This window comes from Pseudopipra pipra, chromosome 3 (genome assembly GCF_036250125.1).
Source record: "Pseudopipra pipra isolate bDixPip1 chromosome 3, bDixPip1.hap1, whole genome shotgun sequence".
In the NCBI taxonomy this organism is placed as follows: domain Eukaryota; kingdom Metazoa; phylum Chordata; class Aves; order Passeriformes; family Pipridae; genus Pseudopipra; species Pseudopipra pipra.
In genome coordinates this window covers 91,223,435-91,249,009 of record NC_087551.1, presented here as the reverse complement: position 1 = coordinate 91,249,009, position 25,575 = coordinate 91,223,435, and the positions used below count along the sequence as shown (strand labels likewise).

General features: G+C 40.1%; 2 protein-coding genes across 21 annotated transcripts in view; one reads left to right on the top strand and one right to left on the bottom strand.

Moving 5' to 3' along the window:
• The window catches only part of DST (dystonin), a 311,288-nt gene extending 310,849 nt beyond the window's left edge, over positions 1–439 (bottom strand). For all 17 annotated transcript variants that reach the window (XM_064650251.1, XM_064650255.1, XM_064650253.1 and 14 more), the window contains exon 1: positions 259–439. In XM_064650251.1, coding sequence (XP_064506321.1) covers positions 259–439 — 181 coding nt within the window. The remainder of the gene's footprint in view (positions 1–258) is intronic.
• BEND6 (BEN domain containing 6) lies at positions 376–25,075 on the top strand. 4 transcript variants are annotated; one of them, XM_064650297.1, is made up of 10 exons: positions 376–462; positions 3,197–3,323; positions 14,082–14,310; positions 14,410–14,555; positions 15,060–15,158; positions 15,545–15,722; positions 17,653–17,870; positions 19,190–19,382; positions 21,230–21,368; positions 23,835–25,075. In XM_064650297.1, the coding sequence occupies exons 3-10, from the start codon at positions 14,115–14,117 to the stop codon at positions 24,067–24,069; spliced, it is 1,404 nt and encodes a 467-aa protein (XP_064506367.1). In that variant the 5' UTR covers positions 376–462; positions 3,197–3,323; positions 14,082–14,114; the 3' UTR covers positions 24,070–25,075. The 4 variants fall into 4 exon arrangements, with proteins under 4 accessions (XP_064506367.1, XP_064506370.1, XP_064506366.1 ...); XM_064650300.1 differs by lacking the exons at positions 376–462; positions 23,835–25,075 and adding exons at positions 848–988; positions 23,607–23,803; XM_064650296.1 differs by lacking the exon at positions 376–462 and adding an exon at positions 849–988.
• Positions 25,076–25,575: the final 500 nt, after the last annotated feature.

Sequence of the window (25,575 nt, the reverse complement as noted above, 5' to 3'; positions counted from 1 at the left end):
GTTCAGCATAAAGTTCTGCTGCACTTGAGAGACCGGGGAGGGCTGGGAGGTTTCCCATCCCCTCACCTTGCTCCCGCTAGCCGACGTTTCTTTAAGGGATGGGTGGAGACAAGGCTGCCGCAGTCCTGGGCTCGGCTTGAATTTTCTTTAAAGCCTTTGCCCGGCCAAACCGAGGCAGAGCGGCCCTCCGCTGGCAGAAACCGCGGGATGGGTCGGGAGCACCCCCCGCCGCCCTCGGGGACTGGCAGCATCTCTTACCTCGGCTCCTTGAGCGACCTGAAAAGACGGATTTGATGGGATGCCTCCCTTTCTGGAGCCTGCGGTGCCAGCAGCAGAAGAATAAAATCGTGGCAATGGTCCCCAGCAGCAGCAGGAGCAAGAAGAGGGCGCACTGGATGCTGTAGGGTCTCAGCAGGACCAGGAAAGCCGCGGCAATCATGGCTCAAGCGCCCGGCTGCCCCTGTGCGTGCGCGGGTCTGCGGCGAGCGGCGGGGGGCCGGGCAGCGCCGGGCAGCCTCTCCCCCCGGCAGCGGGGCGGGCATCGCCGCCGGCACCGCGCTGCTGGAGCCGGCAGCCGGGCGGGAGGCGGCGGCGCGGGGGAGGAGGAGGAGGTGGAGGAGGAGAAGGAGGAGGAGCGGGATGAGATTCAGGCCGTGACTCAGCAGCCGCCGCCGCGGTGATGGTTGCGGTGGGGCTTCCCCTCGGCGCCCGCACGGCTGCCGGGAGCGGGGAGAGCGGCGGGCAGAGCCGGAGCGCCCGCGGGCACCGGCGGGCGGGGCGGGGCCGGGCCGGGCGCCGCATGGCAGCCGGGCGGGCACGGCACGGCACGGCGGGGCGGGGCGGCGGGAGGAGGAGGAGGAGGAGGAGGAAGGTGCCGCCGGTGCCGGGAGGGAGGAAGGATCGCCGAGCGGCGGGGACTCGGCCGGGACGGCCGGTGACATCACCGCTGGAGCTGCGGCAGAGGGAGGCGGAAAATGGCTGGTGCGAGGTACGGGGGGACCCCCGGGGGAAAGAGGGGCCTGGGCTGAGGGGCGCGGGGCGGCAGCGAGTGCCCGCCCAGGTCTGTGGGCGCTGGCGGAGGAAGGGGCTCTGTGGTGGACCCTGGACCCGAGGTGCCGATCGCAGCGGGTTTCGTGGCAAAGCTGTAGTGGGGGAAGGGACTGGGAAGCATTAATGAGGTCCACCCTGACAAGGTGACCAGGGCCCTCGTGCGGTGCTGCCCCGTGTCCCCGATGTCGGGATTTAGGCGACAGCTGTGTAAGGGAGGCCCCGGGAGCGCTCCGGGACGCGGCCCCGCAGAGGGCTGTCACCGGCGGTGCCCGCGCTGTCCTCGCCCCCCGCGCCGTGTGTGCTTTGCACACTCTCCCAGCCGTGTCCTACATGAAAGCCGCGGGGAAGCTGTCTGGCGCAGAGGCTGGACAGAGCAGCACCTGCAGGGACCCTCTCATTGCAGGAAATTGCAACGCGCTGCAGCCCGTGCCCTTCGCGTACCGCCGGGCCGGAGCTAAGGCATCGCAGGTAGCATCGAAATCCTGGCATGTGCATGTGCAGGTTGCTAATGCAGATGATAACAGGAGTTCACCTACGTTGCTACCTCTGTGGCTGTTACTGTGATGCTCCAGACTTTCAAAGACTCTCTCAACACTGTTAAACATGCACAAAAAAAATCATTTGCTGAAAATATATCCAGGTACCATTTTGCAATATGGCATTTGCCTGTGTCCCTTGTGAAAAAGGTTCATTCAAGGCAAAATTCTTGTGCTTTTCATGCATCTTTGATGTCACTACATAAATCTGAGGAACATTTCCAAAACTTTATAGAACTAATTAAAATCTCTGTGTAAATATTGAAATAACATTAAAATGTTACAGCTTTATATGACTGCCATGAAACTATATATGAAAAACATATGTGCAAATTTAAATTAAATTACAAAATATGCAACCTGGAAGGACAGAGAGACATATCTGTGGTAGCTTAAATAAGAACAGGAAAAATAATCTATAGATTAGCAAAACTAATTTATCACTGAGTTAATAACATTGTACCAGTGTACTGTACCCTTACAGTTAAGGAAGTCCATTATCATTGAAAGAGCCTCATGATACCGAATTGGGGAGGGCAAGTAAAGAAAGAAAAAAAAAATTGGCTTTTAGGTCTGTAATATTTTATTCCAGGAATTTTGTATCATTTCATGCTATACCCTAACATAGTGAGCCAAAATAGTCTGTCATATTACTTTGTAAAATGGAAAGTTGCTACATTGCAGCCATCGATTCAAAGCTTTCCATCACTGCCTAGGAACTGCCAAGTGCTGTAAGGTTGTGTTGCATCACATGGTGCGATATTGAAATCTTTCCTAATACCGCAGTACACTGCAGTAGAATGGTTTTAATGCAGATTACCTGGAGATTGTTCAAACAGTTCATGTTACCTCACTGAAACATGAAGCAAATCTGTGTGATTCTGCTGGCATGGCACTGCCCTGCTGCAGTGCCCTGCTGCAGGATATTGCAGGAGGAAACTTTTCGACCTTCAGTGTCTCCACTGTTTTAGTGTTTCAGAATGGGATGATGGAGCAAATGTAGCATGGCAGTGGCTGCATGTTAAACTGCAGAGAACTGAGAGGGAATGGTTCTTTTCACATTGTTCTCATGAAACAGTGCATCATCTGACAGATGAATCTCTAGTGTTAGCTCCTTAGTTTAAGGTTTATAGCTTTTCCCTTCTAAGACTTAGAGCTCACTGGTGTCTTGAGGATACTGTTTTTCCAAAAGGATATAATAAATTTCATGACAACTGCTTAATTTATTTTTTCAAATGCAAAAGAGAGTACAGTTTAGTACAAGAAATGCTGACATGCATGATTTTTCAGAGAGCTGCTGCTACAGGCTTCTGAGTCAACTGTCTCATATGTATACCAAACTGCTGCTATGGCTTTCTTTATATTCATTACTGCTCTGTGTGTGTTAAATACCGCAGGGTTTGGTAGCATGGTTAAAATGTTACTTCCATGGTGAATAAAGTTTAAGTTGCTGAAGTTATTTCACATTAAAAATAAGCAAACTATATGTGAGTAGAATTTTTTACCCCAGATAGTAATAAAGAGAAATTAAAAGAAGTTTTTTATGTATAGCACTTTTAATTTAAGCTTCTTTATGGAATGTTTTTCCTAAACTTTTCCTGAATCTTAAGGAGGACAAACAGAGAAGAGAAAAGAAATGAAGAGAGAAGGTTAAAACAAAACCTCTCAGCTGAGATTTGACCTCAGAAGGAGAATCCTGGAGGTGAAGCTATTGCAGAGAAGAGGAAGTAAAAGAAGGTAACAAAGTCTTGAGACTAACTGTGATAACAGTGTGTGGAATGGCAGGGGAAGTCAGAAGTTGTTGAGAACTGGAATTAAGTGTTTTATAATCTAAGAAGGCAGTTATTGATCCTGCAATAAGTAAGGAGTCCTGCTACCATTTCAGAGTACACATAATGTAGCTGCACTTTTGCAGAGGTGTTAGCAGGTGGGACTTAGTGTCCTGCAGATGCTTGTTTTGATGGGGATCACAGGCAAACAGAGCATTGACAAAGTCACTGGCACAGCTGACGTTTTTGGCAGGAGTCTGGGAAGCAGCGTTTTACTTGAGCAATGCTGAGGGAGGAGGTGGTGATAAGTATTTAGCAGAGGGATGAAAAAGGAAAGTTCTGCTTCAGAGAATCCACAGAAAAGAGGTGATCAACAAACACTTGCAAGTGGAAAGGATCAGGAGGATGCTTCTGTGGTTGCAGTTGCTCTTGGATGGAGTTTACCTATTTTCCCAAGTTGTGTGAGGAAGGGAAACAGCATGAAAATTATGTCATATTTCTGCCGTTCAGTGTAAGAGTTGAGCAGGGAATGTGCTGTAGCAGCAACAGCTCTCCTGCAGGGAGACAAGGCAGTGTTGACCTCAAATATTCTTTCAGCCAGTCTTTCATGATAACCTGTTCTGACTTAGCAGTCTTGCCCAGCAAGGCTGAAGGCAGAGATATGTTCTTCCCTTACCCTTGCCCTGCGTGCAGACTTGCAGTACAGTCTCTGGGCCAGTGCATATTCCTTGATAATTTAGGTGAGAAACCATGTCTGCAGAGATCTGCTGACCTCCCTCAATGTGAGCTGCAGGATTCAAGGGCACTCCGCAACTCTGCGAAGGCACCTCTCTGCTCCTGCAAACCTCAGTCTCAGACCTCATTTTGTAACTGTAAGACTCCCTGTATCAGTGAGCTGAAGGAAAAAGGTCACATGATGGATCTGGTGATGTGGACATAAGAATAGGAGATGATACATGAGATGATTTCAGAAGAGTTGCTGAGTAAGTGAAAGGGTAAGATCATCTCCTTTCACTGGTTTGTAGTTATGCTTTAAGGACTGTGTTTGTAGTATTTAATTATAATTAAGTAAAATATTCTGCTTAAATGACTACTTACCTGGCTACAAGGGTTCTCTAATCATCTAATACTTCTTAACAAAATATTTGTTTTTTTTCTAATCAAATGGGAACCAAAGAAAATACAGTAAAAACTAAAGAAGCAAGCAAAGTAAATATAGAAAACGTAATAGTGTCTGAGTATTACCAACTTGATTCAATAAAATAATTGACTATCCCACTTGAAATTCTACTCACGGATTACATGCTGCCCTCAGTGTGCTTCCTAGCAGCTTAAACATACCATATGAGAAGATGATGTGAAAGTTTCTGGTAGACAATTAAAGCTTATAAAATATTTTCTTCAGCTGAAAGAATAACATTTTCCAGCTTGATACAGACATTCCATTTCAAAAAAATCTGTTATGTGAAATAGTATGTTCTAAATTCGGCAAGGTTATTGCAAATCTTTGTTCTGCAAAACTTGTTAAATCGTTTGCTCCATACAGTCCTTTGCATGTTTGGAGGGCACACTAGCATTAGTTAATTCTCACAATACCCTTGAAGTTAGGCAAATGTGTATTATTATTTCAGATCCTTTAAAAGGAGAAGGTGAACTAGAATGGTTGTGTGATTTACCCAAGACCAAAATGTGATTCCAGTGCTACAGACTAGACCTCTCCATGACTGGAACATTTTGCCATCTGCAGGTGTCTTAGGTGACCATGTAAAACCAATTTCTTGCCAGCTTTATATACGTAGAGGTAGTTGTCCTTATTTTGTGAGTTCATCAACTCACACAACTTGCATATTTTAATTCCCTCTGTTTATTAGACTGAATGTAAATCAAATGGAGAATGACCCATGCAGTTGTACACTCATGGCTTAGAGTGTTGCTAGAAAAATGCTGGCAGGAATTCTGTGGGCATAAATTGACTTTGCAGACAGAGAGGCTGATCTTGAGCCTACATGGAAATATACTGCTGAAGCTCCTATGGCGCTTTTTTTTTTTTTATTATTACAGCAGCAGTGTGCCCCTTTGTCCTTGGGTAAAATTTGCTCTGTATTCATTTTTGGCAGTGTTGAATGTAGCAGTTGTCAATCTGAATGTGGCCTTACATCCCAGAGGGAATTGAACTTCATTAGTGTTTTTGTGTATATAATTAGAAGTTGTTTAAGGATTGCTTCAGGCTGATATACAACACTGGTCATTCCACTCATATTACTTTATAAAGTTAGGTTGAACTACATACAGTAAAAAGACATTTGATTTTATAGGAAGGGAAAAATTACCTCTAATAAGTTTTGAGGTTTTTGTCCTTGCAGGGAAGATGCCTCACTGTCAATTCTCCTAAGTGCATGCAGAATTACTCTTAGTTGAAGTAATATTCCCTGAAGAAAAAGGACAACATATATGTTTCTTTTTCTAGCTCATGACCTTTAATAGTAATGCAGATTTTTTTTCCCCTCCTACCTACCAAAATGCTGCAAAACCAGAGCAATTGAGGAAGAGCTTTGGAGTAAAAGAGCGGGCACTTTGAGTATTAACTAGGCATGACTTCCTGTCTATCATCACTCACCCATGACAGCCAATAAAGACATATAAGTAGAGATGATAAGATGCTGTTAGGTTATTAAATACTGATCAAAAATCAAGCCTGGAATTTTCTAGCTGCTATTTGACTTCTATGGTTTTCGAGGGAGAATGCCACAAATAGTGGTACTTTGGGGCAGCATGAAATATATAGCTTCTGCCATCTTATAAAAAGAGTAAGATACATCCTCTTATAAACTCTCATATCAGATTATCAGTGGGTTTGTTTGAACAAATCCAATTTGAAAGTACATTAGTTGCATATGGTAAGTATGCCTAATATTTTTTCAGCCTTTTAGGAAAAGGTTATTTGACTCCTTGGGCTCCTATACAGAGCAAGCACAGTTTTGCACGTCAGCACAGATTTGCTTGTGGTGAAACTCGCCTTCCCATAAACATCTTTAGACAAAATAAGTGAGTGCGTCACTGGTCTTTATCATTTGGAAGTGTTGTGTTGGATTACCCAAGCCAGGTTATAATGAGTACAGCCAAGTGTTTGACTTTACAAAGCCATGCTGACTTGTTTCTCCTTCCAGGCTACTTACTGCTTCTAAGTGTTTAGATAAATTAATCTGCATGGAAGGAGCTTTCATGTGATTATTCAAACTCTGGTACCTTAGGTATCTCATCCAATTCAATAAATAAAGTGATTTTTTTGTTGGTCTGTATATTAATACATTTCGTTGTGCATGGCATTTGTGAACAAACAAATTGAAGCGAGTATTAGCTTTCCATCTGTCAGCTGTGAAATAGCTATTTAATAAAGATAGCTGTGTGTATATTTAATAAATATACCTGTGATATAGAATTAAGATAACTTCCTGCATCTTGTTATTTGGCATCTTGTTACCTTTATGTGAATCTTTCACTAAGTGTGGGATTAAAATACAGATAAATAAATGTGTGTGGTTTATAGGCATGTGAGGTATCTAGGCTCCTATTTAAGCTCAATTTCATCATCAGGGCCCAGAGAACAATTTGTTTCCCTGAATTTATGTGTTTGGTGCTATTTGAGATGCGTGCAGTTAGTAACCACCCTCATAAGCCTGGAGGAGGGTCTAAGCCCTCTGTGAAGTCTGTGCCTATCAGAAGAGACAGCTGGAGGCCAGGCATAATAATTTATAGTATCTAAGATTGCACCATGCATTTATTTTTAGGCAACTGAATTGAACCCTACAGCATTTGAAATATGCTGAATTGCTCTCCAGGGAGCTTTAATTGTGTTCAATAGAGACTTGACCTTTACAACTGTTGGAGTTGCTGAAGGCTGAGACATCTCCAAAAGGGTGACCGCTGTGATGGAATACCCTGGGGAAATTTGCACTTCTGGAGTGGCAGGTGAAGGCCAAGCAGAATGACACTGATGCTAGATGCATGTTTAGGAAGCCAAGTTGATCCCCTAGATCTCCAGTGATTATAGTGATAACTTAGATACCTGGTGCAAATGTAAGCATCTCAGTCTAGAACTGAATCCTGTACTGAAAGCCCAATAATGATGCTACGTTGCTATCTTGAAATTTACTAAAATGAGTGCCATGTTTCACTGTTAGTTGAATAAATTATTCATTAGAACAGAAGTTTAGGACTTCCAGATATACTAAATATACCTGCTTGAAGTTCATTACTCATCCTTTCCTAATGGTTTGATGCAAAAATCAGAGCTTTACCAATAAACTTCTTCAGGCTTTCAACTTAAGCCACAGTACTACAAAAGGCTTTGGCATATTTAGATATTAATGTTATTTTATAGAACATCTAGGTTGCTAAAACTCACAGCATGGAGGGCACTACTGTGAAAAATAATAACGTCCTCATGAATTCCTTGGGTCACTCAATGCATTTTGGAATGTGGTACAAGATTTGTGCCAAATTCTCTGTATAATCCTGTGAGTTGTGAATGCTGCTGAGGCTTTGAAGTCAAGGAGATGATCTGCATAAATAAGGTCAGAGATGTTGCTTTACCATACTTTTACTTTTCAGAAAAGTATCTCGGATTATTTCATAGCTAGTCGAACCAGGATAGTCATCTACAGTCAGGAAGTGACCTGTTGGATATCAGGAATAAATCAGTTTTATCCTTCCACTGAAAGACAAGTGGGATCATTTCTGTGCACTTTTAGTCTTGATAGATGCTCCCCCAGATTCCCAGCTGAATTTGGAACACAGTGATACTGATGATTCTGGAAAATCTGTATTTCTCAGCTGAGAGCAGCAGATTTGTGCTTTTGAATCATATTTTCCCATAAAATGACTAAGATATTGCACGGTAAATCTCTTGAGCAGTAACAACACTTTTGCATTCTTCTGATAGTGCCTAATTCCACTGAATTAATTAGTAAATCTTACACTGATTTCATAGGAATAAGATAAGAACCTACAACAGGGCATGTAACATATTTAAATATGATCATATTTTCCATCATACACTTTAGAATTTTGAGACTTCAGTGAAGCCCGAGTTTTACATTGACATTGTATTTAATGTCCTGACAAGTTCACTGTAAAATGCCACAATCTAAGTAACACAAATCAAATCTGTGATTACCACTTATCACGCTGAATTGGAAATAAATAGTTTTGTATGAGGTAGATTAATTTCAAGATCAGTAAATGGGTTTTCGGTGTTTGTTTGTGGGTTTTTTTTGCAAAGGAAAACTGAGATTATTGAAGACTGAACTTAGACAGTAGATAACATAAAATCTTAGTACATAATAAAGTACTAACTTTACTGAGGCTGTAGAAATTTGGCAGAAAATAAACTCCTTTGCATTACAGCTGTTCCTTAGAAATCGGAAGAACTGGGTGTGGCAGGGCTTAATTTCTGATTAGAACCAATTCAGCACTATCAGCCTGGTCATGTTCAATATAAATTTCCATGATCATAGATTTGCACATACTGCAATTTATTGATTTGATACTATAAATCTGGCTGAGTTCAGTAAGAACTTTCGCAATCCAGATTCACCAATGGTATGGTTTATTGAAGCATTAGGAAGGCAGGTTCAGGATTGCCAGTGATAAATGTACTAACCACAGAATGTTAATGTATGTTGCTACAGAAGATATAGTAACAGAGATCTATTAGTGATATAGATATATAGATATAGATATAAATAAAAAAATACTCACAGGTCTGCTGCAACACTAGCTGGAGGCACAAAGCTCACCTAGAGGCATCCCTCCAGGGAAGGAGGAGAGACACAATCCATCAACCAATCCCAAGCAAGCAGAGGTGTTTCCCCCTCTCTCTCTTTTTCTTTTTTTGCCCCCAGACCCCTCTTCTTTTATGTTGTAGATGGGGTTTTGATGGTTATCATACACATACGGTCCTCCTCCATCCACTAAGGTGGCAGTAAAGGCTGTCTGATCTTCACCAGAGAGTCTTTGAGTACATCCTTATCTCCTTAAAGGACCATGTTTATAACAACACTGGTTATGCTCAGTGGAGAGAAGGCTAAAGGCTGGTGCAGAGATGTGGGTGCTCTCCTGTGCTTCACTGAGACAACACTGGGTGTCAGACCTCCACCCCAGGCATCATTCAGTCCTTATGTCTTGCTAGAGCCAGGTGCAAACTAAGCAGGGGCACATCTCGTGTTTTCCTCAAACCAGCCTCATCAGTTCTTACTGACTTAAAGCAACTCTGCAGCAAGTCAGACAATTATATATCTGTGTTGCATGGCTGTGGTACGGTTCCTTGACTTGCTGAAACCAGTGGCAAAGCCCTGTTTTAAGCCATCAGAATCAGACCCATCGAGTGGGTATACAATCTCATGTTGTGAACATGTAATATTTTGCTCTGTGTTTACTGAAAGGAAAGAGAAATAATGATCTCAGCATGCCATCTGCCAGCTCTCTGGCTGAATGGAACAGAGTAAGTCAGTCAAAGGGTGAGATATGTCTTTAAACGACCTTTGTGGATTTTAGTGGGGTTTTTGTTGTTGTTGTTGTTGTTGTTCTGGCTTTTTGGGTTGCTTAATAAAAATATTATGTATGCAAATTTATAGCATTTGTGCAGGATGTGAGGTATTAACATATTTGTAAAAATTAAGAGTCTAATTAATGTTTCCTCTTCAAAACTTTAAAATTAGATGGCTCCTTCCTTTTTTTTCCCCTTCTACAAATGACCTAGAACAGTGAAAAATCATAGATTTACATTTCAGTACTTCTCAAATAAGTAACTAGTGTTTTCAAATAGAGAATATAGCAGAATTGAATAACTTGCAAAACAGAAGTGACTTTCAAAGGTCATATAATTTTCTCTGTGGTTAGTAGCTGCACATGGGGTAATGCTCATGAATGATTTTGTATCCTCCAAATAAAGCACTGAACAAAGCATTCAGTGTCAGAAATCTTACTTGATGACTTGCAGAACTGTGTTATAGAGATTTAAAACAGAGAACCAGATACAGATTTCGTATGCCATCCTTTTGGCTCCCTATAGCAGAAGGTCTACTGGATTCTATACTACTATCCAAAACCTATTCAAAAATAGAAAAAGCTAATATAGTATAGGTTGGATCAGCCCAGCTTTGTAAGGAGACATACCTAACCCCATAGTCACTGAATAGTCAATGGAGTGAAAGAGGCTCTCCCAGACAGTAAGTCATCTGCTGTCTTTTAGACATGTCTTAGGGTGAGATGAATCACCTCCCTTTCTGCTTTGACTGAGCCAAATGTGGTTAGACAACCTCTCACTTTTAAGGCAGTAGAAATCTGGTAAGGTTAATGCCAGTCCCCAAGATTTATTTTTTTTTTTTTTGTGATGTTAATATAGTATATTTTGCCTTTGATCTGTTTTGGCAAATAAAACCCTTTAGAGGAGAGATGCATTTCCAGCAGTCCTGACTCACCCAAGGTTCATATGGACTCCAGTGGGAGAACAGGGTGAGAAAACACTGCAGGACTTCTGGAAAGTAAAGTGTTTTCCTTTCCCTTATTAGTGACATTTTGTTCTACCTTTCCATTCCCTTTAATCACTGGCTAGAGATGATGCCAGCAGACAGTTAGGTGTTATCCCCAGAGCCCATGGATTGTCACAATAAATTCTGTGAAAAGACATAGTTTGATTAATGTCTGTTGCAGGAGCTGAAGCCATCGCTCTGTAACAGAAAAATACTAACAATCAACTACCGCACTCTGTTCCTCTTATTTGGCAATGTAATTATTTCATCATTTTACCCATAACACAAGCAGTTGGGCTGGTGCCCAGAAGAGCTGCAGCAGAGGAAAGGGGACCTGGCCAGTCACTGTTGCTGCCCCACAACTGCTTTCCTGCCTTGGTCCCTTAATCAACAGCAGGAACAACAGGATTGAGCACAAGCTTCACAAAGTTGACAGGAGGCTTTCAGACTCCTACTGGGAGCTCAAGGAGTGGATTGATGCCATGCCTCCTCCATGACTATTTGTGAAATCCATTCCTTATTTCTCTCAGCATACTGTGTAACTTACATTTTAGCATGGCAGCTGTTAAGGTCCTTAGTGAAATCAGTTTAGTTGTTTACTACTACACCCTCCCACCACAGGCAAGAATCTTGGCAGCTCAGAAGAGCTTTATAGATGATGTAGACAAATTGCTGAGCTCCAAGTCCTACCATGACCATAGTAAAAATTGTCCTTAGCTTGGAGTGGCAGGATGGGTTTTCATGGATCCAGGTGTTTGCCTGGTGTAAAGACTGTGCAGGAAATTTTGTTGTCTGTGTGCTTCACAGCGTCTACCAGGCTGCTGTCATGGGCTTTGAGCATTCAGAAGTCCACATGTCCATTGACTCCATTAGTCTGTTTAACAATGTACACAAGTCTGATACCTTCCAAAAGCTGTTGGACTTGCTACTGAGGTGCACAGTGTTGGCACAGTGTGTACGTCAATAGCCCCAGTGCCTTGGGGAATCAACACGTGCCCTCCATGCTGTGAACAGCCTGTGTATTCAGTGCATCCGGGCTAACTTGCTAACCCTGTACAAGTTTAGAACAGAAGAACGTCCCATGGCTCAAAGAATATTTGTCTTGATACAAAACGAGAGACAACAGACAGACTGTTAGAGGACTGCAGGGAAACATTAAAAAAATATAGAAGTCGGTCAATCAGTTGTTAGTCTTAGCACGCTGGCAGCTCCGGCTTTGCTGCAATTCTGTTGCTTTTATGTGGGCTTTTAGGAGGGTGATGAAGTAACTCGCAACTGCCAAGGCCAAGGAGGGAAAGCTCAAAGTGCTTTATTTGAGAATTGAAGAACTAGGGAGTGGGGATTGCTGTGCTGGGTTGATCAGAGGCAGAAAGTGACATCTCTGAGCCAGATGAGAAATGTTAAGCTGACTGAGGTATACACACAAAAGCATTTTGAAAAAGAAGGAAGAATACTGATGCCCAGTGTGATTACGTACACCAGGTGGTTTAAATCCGATATTTTGTTGTTAAAACATGCAGTTTCATTTCGGGCCTCACCTGTCCCTAGTGAGATCAGTGTTGAAACTTTTTGTTCCATTGGGTTTTGCTTTGTCTATATGTTTATTCATTTGAATGATCCCTGTCTGTGGTATGAGGATCCAGAGGGCATGGATCAGTAGTAGAATGAGGCCTCCGGTGATTCATGCTAGGCAGAGATATTCAGGCTACTTTCCAGAATTTACATGGGATGGATGTTTCCTGGTCTGTCTAACACTTTAAAGAAAATTAATAGCAATTCCTTTCTTCAGTGGAACAATCTTAACAATCCCTCTGCTATCACACTCAACACATTCTGCATAAAAGCATGATTTAATACTCTTTTTAATGGTGATTTCTTACGCTTGCTTCATTGTATCAGTAAACATGTTGACAAGACTGCAGCTGTCTTTTGCAAATTCAGTCCACTGGTGTGTGGAAAGCCAGCTCTGTTGAGGCGTAGCAGAGAGACCTGGGGAATAGCTGGGCTTCTGCAAACGAATTGACATTGCTTTGTAGAGCACTACAGCTAGACATTCTCACTTTGACATAACAGCCCCATGTAATTCTTCCTTTCTAGCTCTGAGTTACCTTTTGACAGCCTCTGCATGAGGCACTAAATTTGCTTTTGACTGATTGAGGCCAAGTAGATCACAAATCACACTGTCACATCTGGGAATTCATGAGTTTTCCGCTCTGTAAAAGTACTTCACCTCTATAAATTGACCATATGTTTGCTGGAAAGATCTAGGTTTGACAAAATCAGATTTTCTATTTTTATTTGTTTTATCTGATTTAATAAGTTTAAAGTAGAAAATATCTTCTCTGAGTATAATAGCAACACTTAGATGAACTACTTACATTTCCAGTAGAGTGTCATAATGTATGTTACATTTCACACTTTCATGAAAGGCATATCAGCTTAATTAGGAAATTATTACTTTTCCTGTCTCCTGGTATAGAACTTCAATGCTTTAAAAAGCCCAGAAATGTTCCTTTGCTTTAAAAGTATTGTTTTATGAAACAAATGATTTAGCTGTATATTTGGGTTTGGGTTCTCCTTGTTGCTATTATTTTTCATGAAGCAGTACAGCTCTCTTCCAGTCCTCAGCCTGTCATTTCTTTTGTATGTCAAGTTTTCCACTGCCACGATGTGTCATACCTCACCCAGTCAGTTGTTCTGGGTAGTTCTGGGTTGGTTTTCTGTCCATGATTAATACAGCCCTGGAAGTCTGACATCCCTCTTAATAATATGTATAGCTAGTACTTTCCTTCATCCTAGGGAAAGTTTTTATCGCACCTATATCTTTTAGTCAGAGGCTGGATGGAAAACTTCTGTTGGGGCAAATGCAGTAGTAATAGAGATCACAGTCAGAGATAGATTAAGCATAGTAGTAATATGGAAGCCAGGGCTCTGCAAGTGAAAGCTGTTTTCTGTGCATAATTTTGGAGGCAACTGTCTGATGTACAGGTAATGAGCAGATGTACAAGTATTGACCATCTCCCATCTTTCAAGGGAGATAGAACTCTTTGTTTGGCTAGTTTTCATTTTCTTAGCCCAGATATTTTCATACAAGGTAATTACCAATATCCAGGAAAATGAGGGTTGGCTGGGGCTTTTGTAATATTCCTGTGGTGTGACACAGCAATTGCTATTTTTCCTATGTTATCCTGCAGGAGGTGTCTGTGTGACAAGAAAACCACTTAACAATGAAAAAATTCACACTGTTTGATTTTGTAAATGATAATTCACTGCAAATTGGAGAGACTTCATGGATACAGGACCTTCCCAGTGATGACAATGAATTAGAAAGACTTCTGAAGCCAAATGAGCATGTGCTAGTAAACTGGCCTGTGGGAGAAAGGAAGACAGAAAAGCACCTGGTGAAAGTTGTGTATATGAGTGGTGAGTGCAGTTCCAGAGCATTTATCTGATACAAAATCTAATTGTAAGGTATTACTACCTGATTGTTGGCCTTTGGCCTTTTTTTTCCCATCACTTCAGATGATCCCCAGGAGCTGGTGGAAATGATGCAAAAGATACTGCGAGCAGATGAAATTACAAAAATACAAGTCCTTGGAAAAGGCAAGAGGAAGAGGATAGAAATGATATTCTCAGAAAGTGAGGACAGTGATCTGGATAACGAACAGGTGAGTTTCTGTCTTTTTGTGTGTGATATTGGTAGGCCCATAAAGGAATGAAATAGACTGTAACTATTGATTCTTCACAATATAACACACAAAACATGTATGGTAAAGGTAGGAGGAATACAGGTAGTCTTCACATGGTACCTCAGCACAATAACCTGTCAGAGTAATTAGTTAGGCCAATAGATTTTGTCCTTTGCTATTTAAAAAGAGTGTTATTCAAGACATGGATGCTCTGTAACTCCATTACATTTTCTCCCGTAAGACAGAAATCTGACCAGTGCGTAAAAAAGGGAAGAGACCAGGTCTTCTGAGCTCTGCATTTTGCCAAGATCCACAGTGACAAAATGTAGGGAAGAAAAACATAAAACTTAACAAAAAGTTACATACATATTTTTTAAAAATACTGTCAAGTGCACAGTGAATAAAAGTTTATGTTATACTATGAGATACTGTATTGAAAGGCTCTATAGGAATGCAAAGGCACTGTTATGCACTTGTTTACAGGGGAAGATGAGGAAACATATAAAAAGAAAGAAATCATTGCAGGCATCTGCTCCTGCCAACATCCTGAGTCAACTTGAAACATCTTTAATTAACAAACAGGTAAACATCCATCTTCAGCAATTTTAATGTTTTAAGCAAAAGCAAATTGAAATGTATTTGTTGAGAGGGGCATAAGAGTTTTGTTTCAGGGAAGTTTAGTGAAGTCTAAAAGATGCTACCTTGGAAAACTGATGAATGGAGAACAGAGACAAAGGTGCGTAACAGTTACATACATATTACACTGATCTTTCATTTTTAATCGTAATAGGAATAGTAATATCTATGTTCAGTAACAGCTTTTATTAAAATGCACTCAGTCTGTTTATACAATCTGTTTATACAAGAGAATGCTTTGATTTAGCCAGATATTCTAATGTTAGTTTCAATGATTTAATTTTCTGTTGTCGTGGCTCTAGATAGCATGGCTGTTTCGTTTTTTTTTTCAGAGAGAACCATATTCAGAAAGCAACTTTCTGTATAGTGAAAGCAGCAGTGATGATGAAGAGCCTTTATTTCAACTGTCCAAGGTAGAACTGTGTGCCAAAATTAAAAGTCTCAAGAGGAAGCTGACAGACACCATGAGAGAAAACTGCCGCCTAAGGCAGTCCCTGGTGATGCTTCAAGGTAAAATCAGGAGTATTTTGATGAAAGGAAAGCCTGTAGTTTGATTTATAAGAGGCTATTTGGCTGGAAATTATGGATGCTCAAACACCTGACATGATCAAGGCCTGCCATTAGCATCAAAGTCTTTGATACATGGCAACATTTAATTCCAGCAGCACTTACTATCTTACACGGAGGCCATGTAATCATAGAGTTAGAAATGGAAAAATCTGTCTAAATCCTGTCAGTTGTTCTCAAGAGAACCTTTCCAAAAGCTGCATATAACCATCGGCTAAGCTCAAACGCTTCACTGACCAGTCCAACTAACCTTATTTATTAGCAGTTTTTCTTGATCTGCTGGAATTCTGTTTATTCTGGAATGATTTAATTTCTAATTACTTTTGTAATTCTTCATTATTGATAATCTGAGTTAGTTCCAGGTGCACCAAATTTAATCCTTTCCCAGAGGTGAACCATTTTGTTCTTCTATAAATGAATCCATAATAATATCCATAATAATCCATATAAATGATCACTTAGTGATAATTTCTGAAGCCCCTCTCACTTGTTCCTGTCCCTTACTCTGGCGCAGCCAAGACAAAATCCAAAATTTCAAAACATGAGTGACTGATTAAGGTTTAAAGAGGATTTGCTCCTCCCCTTGCCAGCTACACCATGCCATCCCTAGACAGCCTAGTATCTGATTTTTTTATTGTCATATGATTTTGCAACTGCTTATCAGTTCATTGCCCACCTGACTCCATTATGTTATTCATCTTGGTTTGAATCATTCATCTCCACCTTTTTAAATATTATTTGTAAGCATTTTCTTAGTGTCTGACAACTTTTCTCACACATTTAAGTCCATTTTTCTTGCATCTTAAGCACTTGTAGTAGTCTTTTACAGTATTTGCTGTAAAGGTCCAAAAACTAAAACAATCTCAATTTTGGGGTAGAAACTGGAATCTTTGTTGAACACACACAGGGTCTCGAGGGCAGAATATGCTAATGAGGAGGTCAGGTTATGCCAACTAGGGGACTACCCAATTGATTAGCATTTCCCATATCCAGGATTACATGTGGGGGGAAGAGGATTAGTATTTCCAGTAACCAGGATTACACCTGGGGGAGGATGGTTATCATTTCCCAAAACAAGGATTACAAGAGAGGGGAAAAAACAAAGGGGCTTCTGCATGGACTGATAGCATCATCACAAAGTCTTTCCATATCCTGCTGCTGGAGATAGGACAATGCACATGGTTGAATATCATTGGGTCTTGTCTGGTCCTTAGATGATGGAATTTCCCTTAGCTCCTGTTGTCCACGGCCTGCTACATAATCCTAGCAGTTCCTTTTCTGCAAATACCCTTCTGAGTTTTTGGATTGCTACAATTTTCTGTAATTTAGTGATTCTGTATCTTGCTGATCCATCATCCCTTGGATCCTTTTTCTTCCGAATTGATTTTTCTTAATGGACTTAATAAAAGTTTATATTTGAAAATAAATATTACTTGGAGAAAAGGTTATTTAAAACATATTCTTTATAGATTAAAAAAATGGAGAAGTCTCTGCAGTCTATGTAACTTCTTTGAAGAAAAAAGCATCAGATATTACTTAGCCCATATTCAATAGCTTTACAGACTTGTAGAGATTTTGAGATAGTAAAAAGAGAAATAGTCTGCTTAGTGCCATGATGGGCATAAACTAATAGTTCCCCTTAGCCTTGCACAGAAATGATCTATCCTAGAAACTAAGGCCTGATCTTCATGGGTGGGGACAGCAGAATGATGGGAAAGCATTTGGAAGAAGAGGAAAACAGTATGTTGAAAAGCCTTTGCTGACTACTTTTGCATTATGACAGGAATCTAATTGCAAAAATATACATGCTTATGCAATTAGAGTCTGAAAGGTTCAACTACTATTTTACCCCTGACTTTCTGTCTGATTTCAGTCTTGCCACAGGCAGTCACTCATTTTGAGGAACTGGTAGGGATGGCTGAAGCACTGCTCAAAGGAGGAGTGACATCATCTACGTCCAGTCTGCACTCACATGCTGTTTGGAAGGCATCTCACAATCCATTAGCAGATTCCTATGCAGCTATGCATAGTAACTCCAGCTCACCAGTAACTTTGAATGTGGAAGATGAGGAGCAACAGACCGAAAAACAGGTCAGTTAAAAGGCAATTTCAGGCACAAAAATTAAAAGTTTATACAGTACAAACTTCACTGTTATAGTACAACAAATATAAAAAATAGCATCAGGAAAAATCATTTTGTCATCATTCTGTTGATGACGTGACTAATGAGCTCCTTCTGAGCAGAAGGCTCTTTCCATGCGAAGTACTAGGTTTCATCCTGTACACTCTGAAACTTGCTTTAATTTCAGTGACCTTGCACATCTGTGTCTAAGGGCAGAATGTGGAATGCATGAAGAAAATACTAGGGATAACTTCCAGTCTAATGGTTTGGATGCCAAAGGGGAATGGTAGCATTTCAGAGATAGAATCTAAGAAAAATACCAACGGTCTGTTTAAATTGTTAATTTGTAAATGGAGGCTGGTATTGTTTCTACAGTTAAGTAGAAAAATACAAGTATATGGAGAAACTGAGTAAAGAAGTTCTCCTATTCTCTGTAATTATAACAGAACATGATTGAGAAATCTGAGGCACAACAGCTATACATGAAAAAAAATCAAGACGCAGCCAAAAGAATACTTTCAGCTTCTGCATGCACAATTTACATAAACATTCTTATGCACTGGGTCATGTTAATCCATTCAAATAATTCTCGTGTGTTGTCATGGGGAGCTAAAACCCAAAGAAGTCTATTTAGAATTATCAAGGTATTCTAAAGATGTTTTGACTGCTTATTGTAATATACAAAATTTGACCTAACATTTTCAAAGAAATAAAAAGACCTAATTTTCTAAGCAACCTGCCTTACTTAAAAGAGGTAGCTCAAAATTGCTGATTGGGAGAGTTCAAATTCTTAGGCTTTACCACTGCTGTGTGTAGAAGGCACTGTCAAAGCTCAGTACCAGATGTCACTGTTCTTAGGGCATGTGTGCTCAGAGGCAGGAATATTAGCTTGGGCATAGTGCCATGCTACTGAGGCTGTACAGAAACCATGCCAGAACTGGACCACAGCCAGCCTGCATGGAGTGCAAGCGGAAGGATTTTGATATGTCTGAACATGTCCTGTCTCCACTAGTGAGTAATAAGGATTGCTTGGTGAAGGGTTTTCTAGGGTGGATGGGGTCCTTAGTCTGCGCCACAATGCTTCTGAAAAAAAGCTAAGGTGTATCTGTAGTTCCAAATGCTGAGTGGTATGCAAGTTTAGTGTTAATCTCAAGCACATGGTTTGCAGAGATTACTTCTGAAATTGTGGTTTAAAAATAGAAAATTAAAAAGATATTTCAGCAATAATACTATATAATATTTCTAGTAAACTGCAATAGTTATGCTTATGACCAATTTTGTTTTCCAGTTCAAGATCGAAAAGTGGCAGATCGCACTTTGTAACAAAAGCAAACCTCAAAAATTTATAAATGACTTGATGCAAGCACTTTATACACATGAATACATGGCTACACACAGCCTGACAGGTGCAAAGTCCTCCTCTTCAAAGGATAAAGCGGCAAAACCAGCTATGAATCAGAATGAAGTTCAGGAAATCATAGGTGATGACTTCTTAACATTACTCAATGTGGCACTGGCTTGACAGGGGGCTTTCTCTGAGGGAGGGGCTGTAGTGCTTAACAGCTGGTCTACTCAGGTGATGGACTGTTTTGTATTTCTTTCTCCAGCTACATAATTTTTTAAACCATCTGTTACAAATACTGTCAGTGAAATGCTAAGTAGTAGTATTTCTACTGTGTGAGTTTTGCAGGTTTTATTTATGTACCTGCTCAGGCACAGTGATATTGTGAATTTTTTAGCCTTTGAAAGGTTAATCTATGACAATCAAATTTGGAGCATGGTGATAACGGATAAGGGAAGGCAAAAAGAGGACACACTTGGATCAAATTTAAAATTATGTCTGCTGTGTTCTGAAGTTAGTGAATGTTATGAATTCTGACATTTTAAATAGCGCTAGAGGCAAAAGGAGACAATAAGTACAGAAGACAAGAATAGTGATCAGAGAAGCAAATAAAATTTGTTCTATGCTGAGGTTTAAGGCAGAAAATATTTGATGCATAGGAAAGAGAATTTCAGATGGAAGTAGCAGCTTTAACAAAACAGTATTTTGTGAGGACACGAAGCCTGATTTTTATTGCATTCACACCTATAGTTTAATACTTGAACAACATAGCCTAAATCTGTTATCCCTTCTCCATTGCCATTCCCTAGGATTTCCCCACTTCTCTCGGTTCCCTTTCCAGCTTAACTCCAGTTCCTATACCCTGGTCCAGTTTTGTTGAAGTTGGACAGCTGTTTCAAAAGTTATCAGTTGCAAAAACCTCTTTTCCTTAAGAACTTAGCTAGAGAAAAAGACCCAAAGTCAAGAGAGATAAAAGTAAACAGTGTGTAAGATAGTGAAAATATGTTTAGAGGAAGTAAGATGAGACAATTTCAGAATGCTGTATGAGAAAAATGAAAAGGATTTCACTGGTTGAGAAGAATGGTTGGACTCAATGAATTTAATAGTCTTTTTTAAACTAAATGATTTTATGATTCTAAATGCTACCAGTGACTTTTCTAAAAGTGGATTCTGGGGAAGGATCTAGGCAAAACTGAAAAGGGAAGCAGAGAAGATAATCAGGACATGGAATACAGCATGCTGCAGAGCATTCAGTGACAAAGCCTATAAGAGAAATCAAAGAAGTCTGTTAAAGTAGAAGAGAACACTGGAATTCAAACTGAAAAGTGTCAACATTATATAAGAGAAAAAGAAACATTAGAAGGAAGGCTGGGAGTTCTAGGACTGTAGAAAATGAGTTAGCAGATAAGATTATTTAAAGAAATGGAAACTGTAGGACTTCAAAATAAAATGAAATGATAAAGGGTGGGGAAATCCAGGGGAGGGAAGATGGAGAAGACAGGAGCAGGAATCATATTCCTCATGTTGAGTCCTGTTAGTATTGCTTTCAGAAAATTTAGCCAGGCAAAACAGAAGGGAAATTTTTAGAAAAAGAGACATCATCTGCAAATGAAAATTAATGAAAAAAAAAAAAAGTAAGATTCAGAGGCATGAGGACTGATGAGGGTAGGAAAAGGACTCTCTGATCAAGAACAGAACAAAGGGTGGGAGGATTAGCAAACACAAATCACTCATTACAGGAAGCCCTTGTGGCCCTGGAGTTCCTTTCGAGTCTGCCAAAAGCAGGCACAGCAATATGGAAGGCACAGAGAAAAGCAAGAGCTGGCATCTGCAAAATCTGTGAAACAGTTGTAAAGACAGGGAAGTAACTAAATCTGAAGCTGAAGTAGCTGGAAATTTATAAGGTGAAAGAAATGGATTTTAGATCACATATCTCTTGTTTCCCTGATTTGGAGGCCTCATTCATATGATCTCTTTATTTTGCAGGAATCACAAAACAGTTGTTTCCAAACACAGATGATGCTTTAATTAGGCGAATGATGGGACAAAAACTGAACAATTGCACCAAGAAGCCAATTTTAAGCAAAGATCTTAACTCAGGTGCTTTTCAGAAACAAAGCTTTTGGTAAGTTTTTTTTAAAAAAAAATAACCTGTAAGGTGTAATTTCATATATTACTCCGTAGTTACAAAACCCAAAAACACTCTTAAAATCACAATGAAAATGCATATTCATATATGCATTACCAAGTAGATAAATATTTCCATAAACTTGTACAAAAAGTATGTAACACAGAAGCTTAACATTACAGCACAAAAAAGTTATTGATTCTTGACAAAGCAGTACAAGACTATTAAATTACAGGAAAAGAATACAGAAGGAAACATATAGAGTTGTTTTGCTGAATATATCTGTTTTTAGATTTGGCATTACTTACTTTTCTTATTATTCTTTGGCTCTCCAGAGACCAGTCAATTCCATTTTCGTGTCACCTGTTTTGCTCCAATTAACCCACAAGTGAAGATAAGGAAAATCACACCTATTTTGTACATATTGATAAAAGTACCACAGGAGAGCTAAATTAGCAATCATTCACTGGCAGAAGAGTCTAAATTATTGGGGCAGAGGAATTATTAAATAACATTCTACTTATTATGGGCATTTTTACCTTGTGAATGAAACTACTCTAAAATTGCTGGTGAAGTCAGCTAATGCACATATGACAGAATGGTTGAGGCTGTGAGGGACCTCTGTAGGTTGGTTAGTCCAACCCTGCTATTCAAAGCAGGGTCACCTAGACCAGGTTGCTCGGAGCCGTGTTTGGCTGAGTATCGGCAAAGATGGAGACTCCACCACCTCTCGGGGCACCCTGTGCCAGTGCTTGGTCACCCTCGCAGCATTTCCTGATGTTCAGACAGGACCTCCTGTGTTCTGTTTCTGCCCATTGCCTCTGGTTCTGCCACTGGGCACCACTGAGAAGAGGCTCCATCTTTTTTACACTCTCCCAGTCAGACATTAATGCACATAGTAAAATCTGCTTGAGGCTAAACAGTCCCAGCTCTCTCAGCCTCTCCTCAGGAACAGGATAAAAGGTGAACAAGGAACAGGAGAATAGATTAAAATAGGAAGACAGGGAAGAGAGATTTGTCCTTACTTAGACTTTCTATACTGCAGTAACATTTTTCTTTTTCCTGGTTCAATCATCTCCTGCATATTTGCAACTGTAAAACACTTCATAACAAAATAAAAACAACACAAAAACACCACCAACAAACAAAATCACCCCAAGGTATTTGACTATGTTATGACACCATTGTTTGAAAAGTAGAAGTGCTTTACTACTAAAATTCCTCTCTAAGCCACGTGGTAGTACTCCATGGACCACTCCATGGAGTGGAGACTCATTCACAGACTCCATGGTCTGTGAATGACTATTTGAGAAATACTTAGAGAGTATTTGTTGGAAGAATCCATATACACAGGTTTCCCATCTGGAAACAATAAACAGATGCACTGGCCTGGCTAAAATAAAGTTTATCATGTTAACACTTTTATTCTAGAGATGAGAAGACTTCATAAAACAAAGGTCCTCTGTATTTGTAACATACAGTGTGCAGTGATTCACTGTAGTATTTTTCCCTGTCCTTGACACAGGCAGGAAAAATAACAGCCCAGAAACACAGACTTTATCTTCTTTGAAAGTATTAAATCTTAAATATTTTAAATTTTAAATCTTTATCTTCATCAGATGGATCCATAAATTTTGCTAATTTCTGAGTCTTCTCATGTACACAATATTCCCGAAACCTTGACGGGAAGGTCTTGACTATACTATAACAATTCTGGACTGTTTTTTAATACTGCCTATAGATCTTCAATTTAAACTTGATATTTTAAACATGTCTTTATATCTATTATTGATCAGTACTTATTTAAAATCCCATCTAACATCCATGGAAAAAAATTAACATATTGGCTGCATAATCTCTCTTGAACAGATGCTTATTAGAATGGATTTATAGTGGATTCATTTTACAGCTGTTAAGAATTTCCTCACTGTAAAAACATTTAAGCACGGTGTAAGTAATCAAGATAATAGCAGTGGTTCCTTTAACTCAGATGACACATATATTCTCTATAAGAAAAGTAAGAGAATTTAAAAGTGCTCATAATCTCACTGTTACTCCTGCAGTTCACCCTCCAGCAATGAAGTACAGAGAGGGGTCGAGAAAATTCTGTTGTTCAGTATATTTAGTAACCACTTATACACACAAGTTACTAACTTTTAAAACTGGTGATACTACACCTTTATCTCCTCCCTTGCTGCTAATTCTTCCTTGCCCACCTTCTCCCCCTTTCCCCAGAATACAATTACAATTCAAGAGAAGAAGTTTGGAGTCAAATCCAACGAGACAGACAAGTCACCATCTCAGATCCGTAAGGGTGAGGTGAAACAAGGAAAGGGGAGTGTGACAATGAAGAAAACTATTTAACTAGCTAATAAACAAACTCTGCAGCTCAGAAACTAGGAACAGTACTAACTGCACATTTAGTGTTAATATCTCAAACTTAGTTATAAATTGTCTCAACAGCGGTTCAACAGCTGCTCCTCAGGGCATCATCTCTTCGGCTGTTCCTCCCAGTACACAAGACCAGCAGGATGATGATTCACCAGCTGCTAATGCACAACTTCAGCAAAGTGACAGCTGCCTGACTCCTCCACCTCCCACCCCAGAGGGTCAGCAGGAGTGTCTCAAGCCCACTAATTCTAAGGTGGAGTCTCAACTCTCAAGCAGTTCACCAGCGCCCTCTCCCAACCAGAGTTGAGGACAGGATCTCAGAAACTCAGACAAGGAATAACTGAAGGTATTTCATACCAGTTCACATTCTCAACAGAGATTAAGAAGTAGTATAAAATAAAAAAGAAATAATACCTAAATGGTACTAGATATTGGGTACTGTCCAACAGTGGACCGAGATAGAACCCTGAGAACTTTTTTCTCAAACAAATGAAAATCCCACAGTTTAGAAAAGAAATGAAGGCATATTAATATCTTTAAATTTAAGATATTATAAGATATATGCATGTTATGCAGTAATTAAAAAATATAAACGTGTTCTGAAGAATACAAGTAGAGTTCCCCTTAGTTAGAAAAAAGCATTATTTAAAGTAATACCAAAAGAATGTATATGAAGAGTCCTAATCCCCTTCCTTTCACCTTGACAGCTGAGGGAAAACTGCTTTAAACGAGCAGAGAAAGCTATTGTATATTAATGCAAAAAAGAGATACTGATATGAAAAGAGAATAGAAAGATTTCCTAGTGAAATGAACACTATAGCCAGCACAGGATTAGAAAGCCCAGGGCCATGTGAGCAGAGAAGAAGAAATAAAATAGGTATTTAAGGACACGATTAAATTGGAAAGAAGAAAACATTCTTAAGGCAATGAAACTGCAACTCTCAAGATGTCCACAGCAAAGAAGCAGCTGACTTTTAACCTCTGAAAGTTGAAAAGGCAACGGAAGAAGTCATGTTCCCTTGTAGATCAGGGAGAAGGCTTTTGTGGGGGCTGGGGTAAAAATTAAGTGATTTGCTATCCTTTTTCATCTCTCATGTCTAACAATTCCTCGTAGATAGGATCAGGAAGAAAGCAGGTATGAAATACGTTAGTTCTAGCTCATGTTATTAACTACCATCTATAAAATGTAACAGAAGGATGCTTATGTACATTTTGTATATGTAACTATGTACAGCATATATAAGAATGTATATAGTTAATCATATTTTTGAAGTGAATTTCTATCAAATAAAATGAAACATTACTATGTCTTAGTTCTGTTTTACTGTCCTTACTGTCTTCTGGGCCTTTTCTTACATTGGCCTCTGTTGTACACACTAAAAAGTTGGGATTTTTCTCTCACTTGTTTTTTTCTTTTTCTCTTTTTTCTTTAATAACTCTTCTGAATCCAGCTTCTGTAAAGCTTGTCAGTTTTAGTTGGGAAAGGAGTTGGCCAACCTTAGAAGGGTTCTCTAACCTTACAGTTACCACAGCCGATATTGCACAGCTGCAGCTGTTTGGGAGGTGTTGAAGCACTTGGGCAGGTACACAGAGCCCAACAGGAGCAGCTGCTCTCCCTGCACCGGTGCAGCACTGCAGATCACGCTGTATTTTGTGCTTGTCTATTCTGCTGACTTGGTAAGTTGTCCAAGGAAAAAAAACAGTGGGGGCTGGCAGCTCACGACAAGGAGTAAACAGGGCTTTTCATGGTAGGGTGAAGGGCCTACTACTAGGCATGGGCCAGGGAGAGACGTGGGTGTTCTGGACAAAAGGA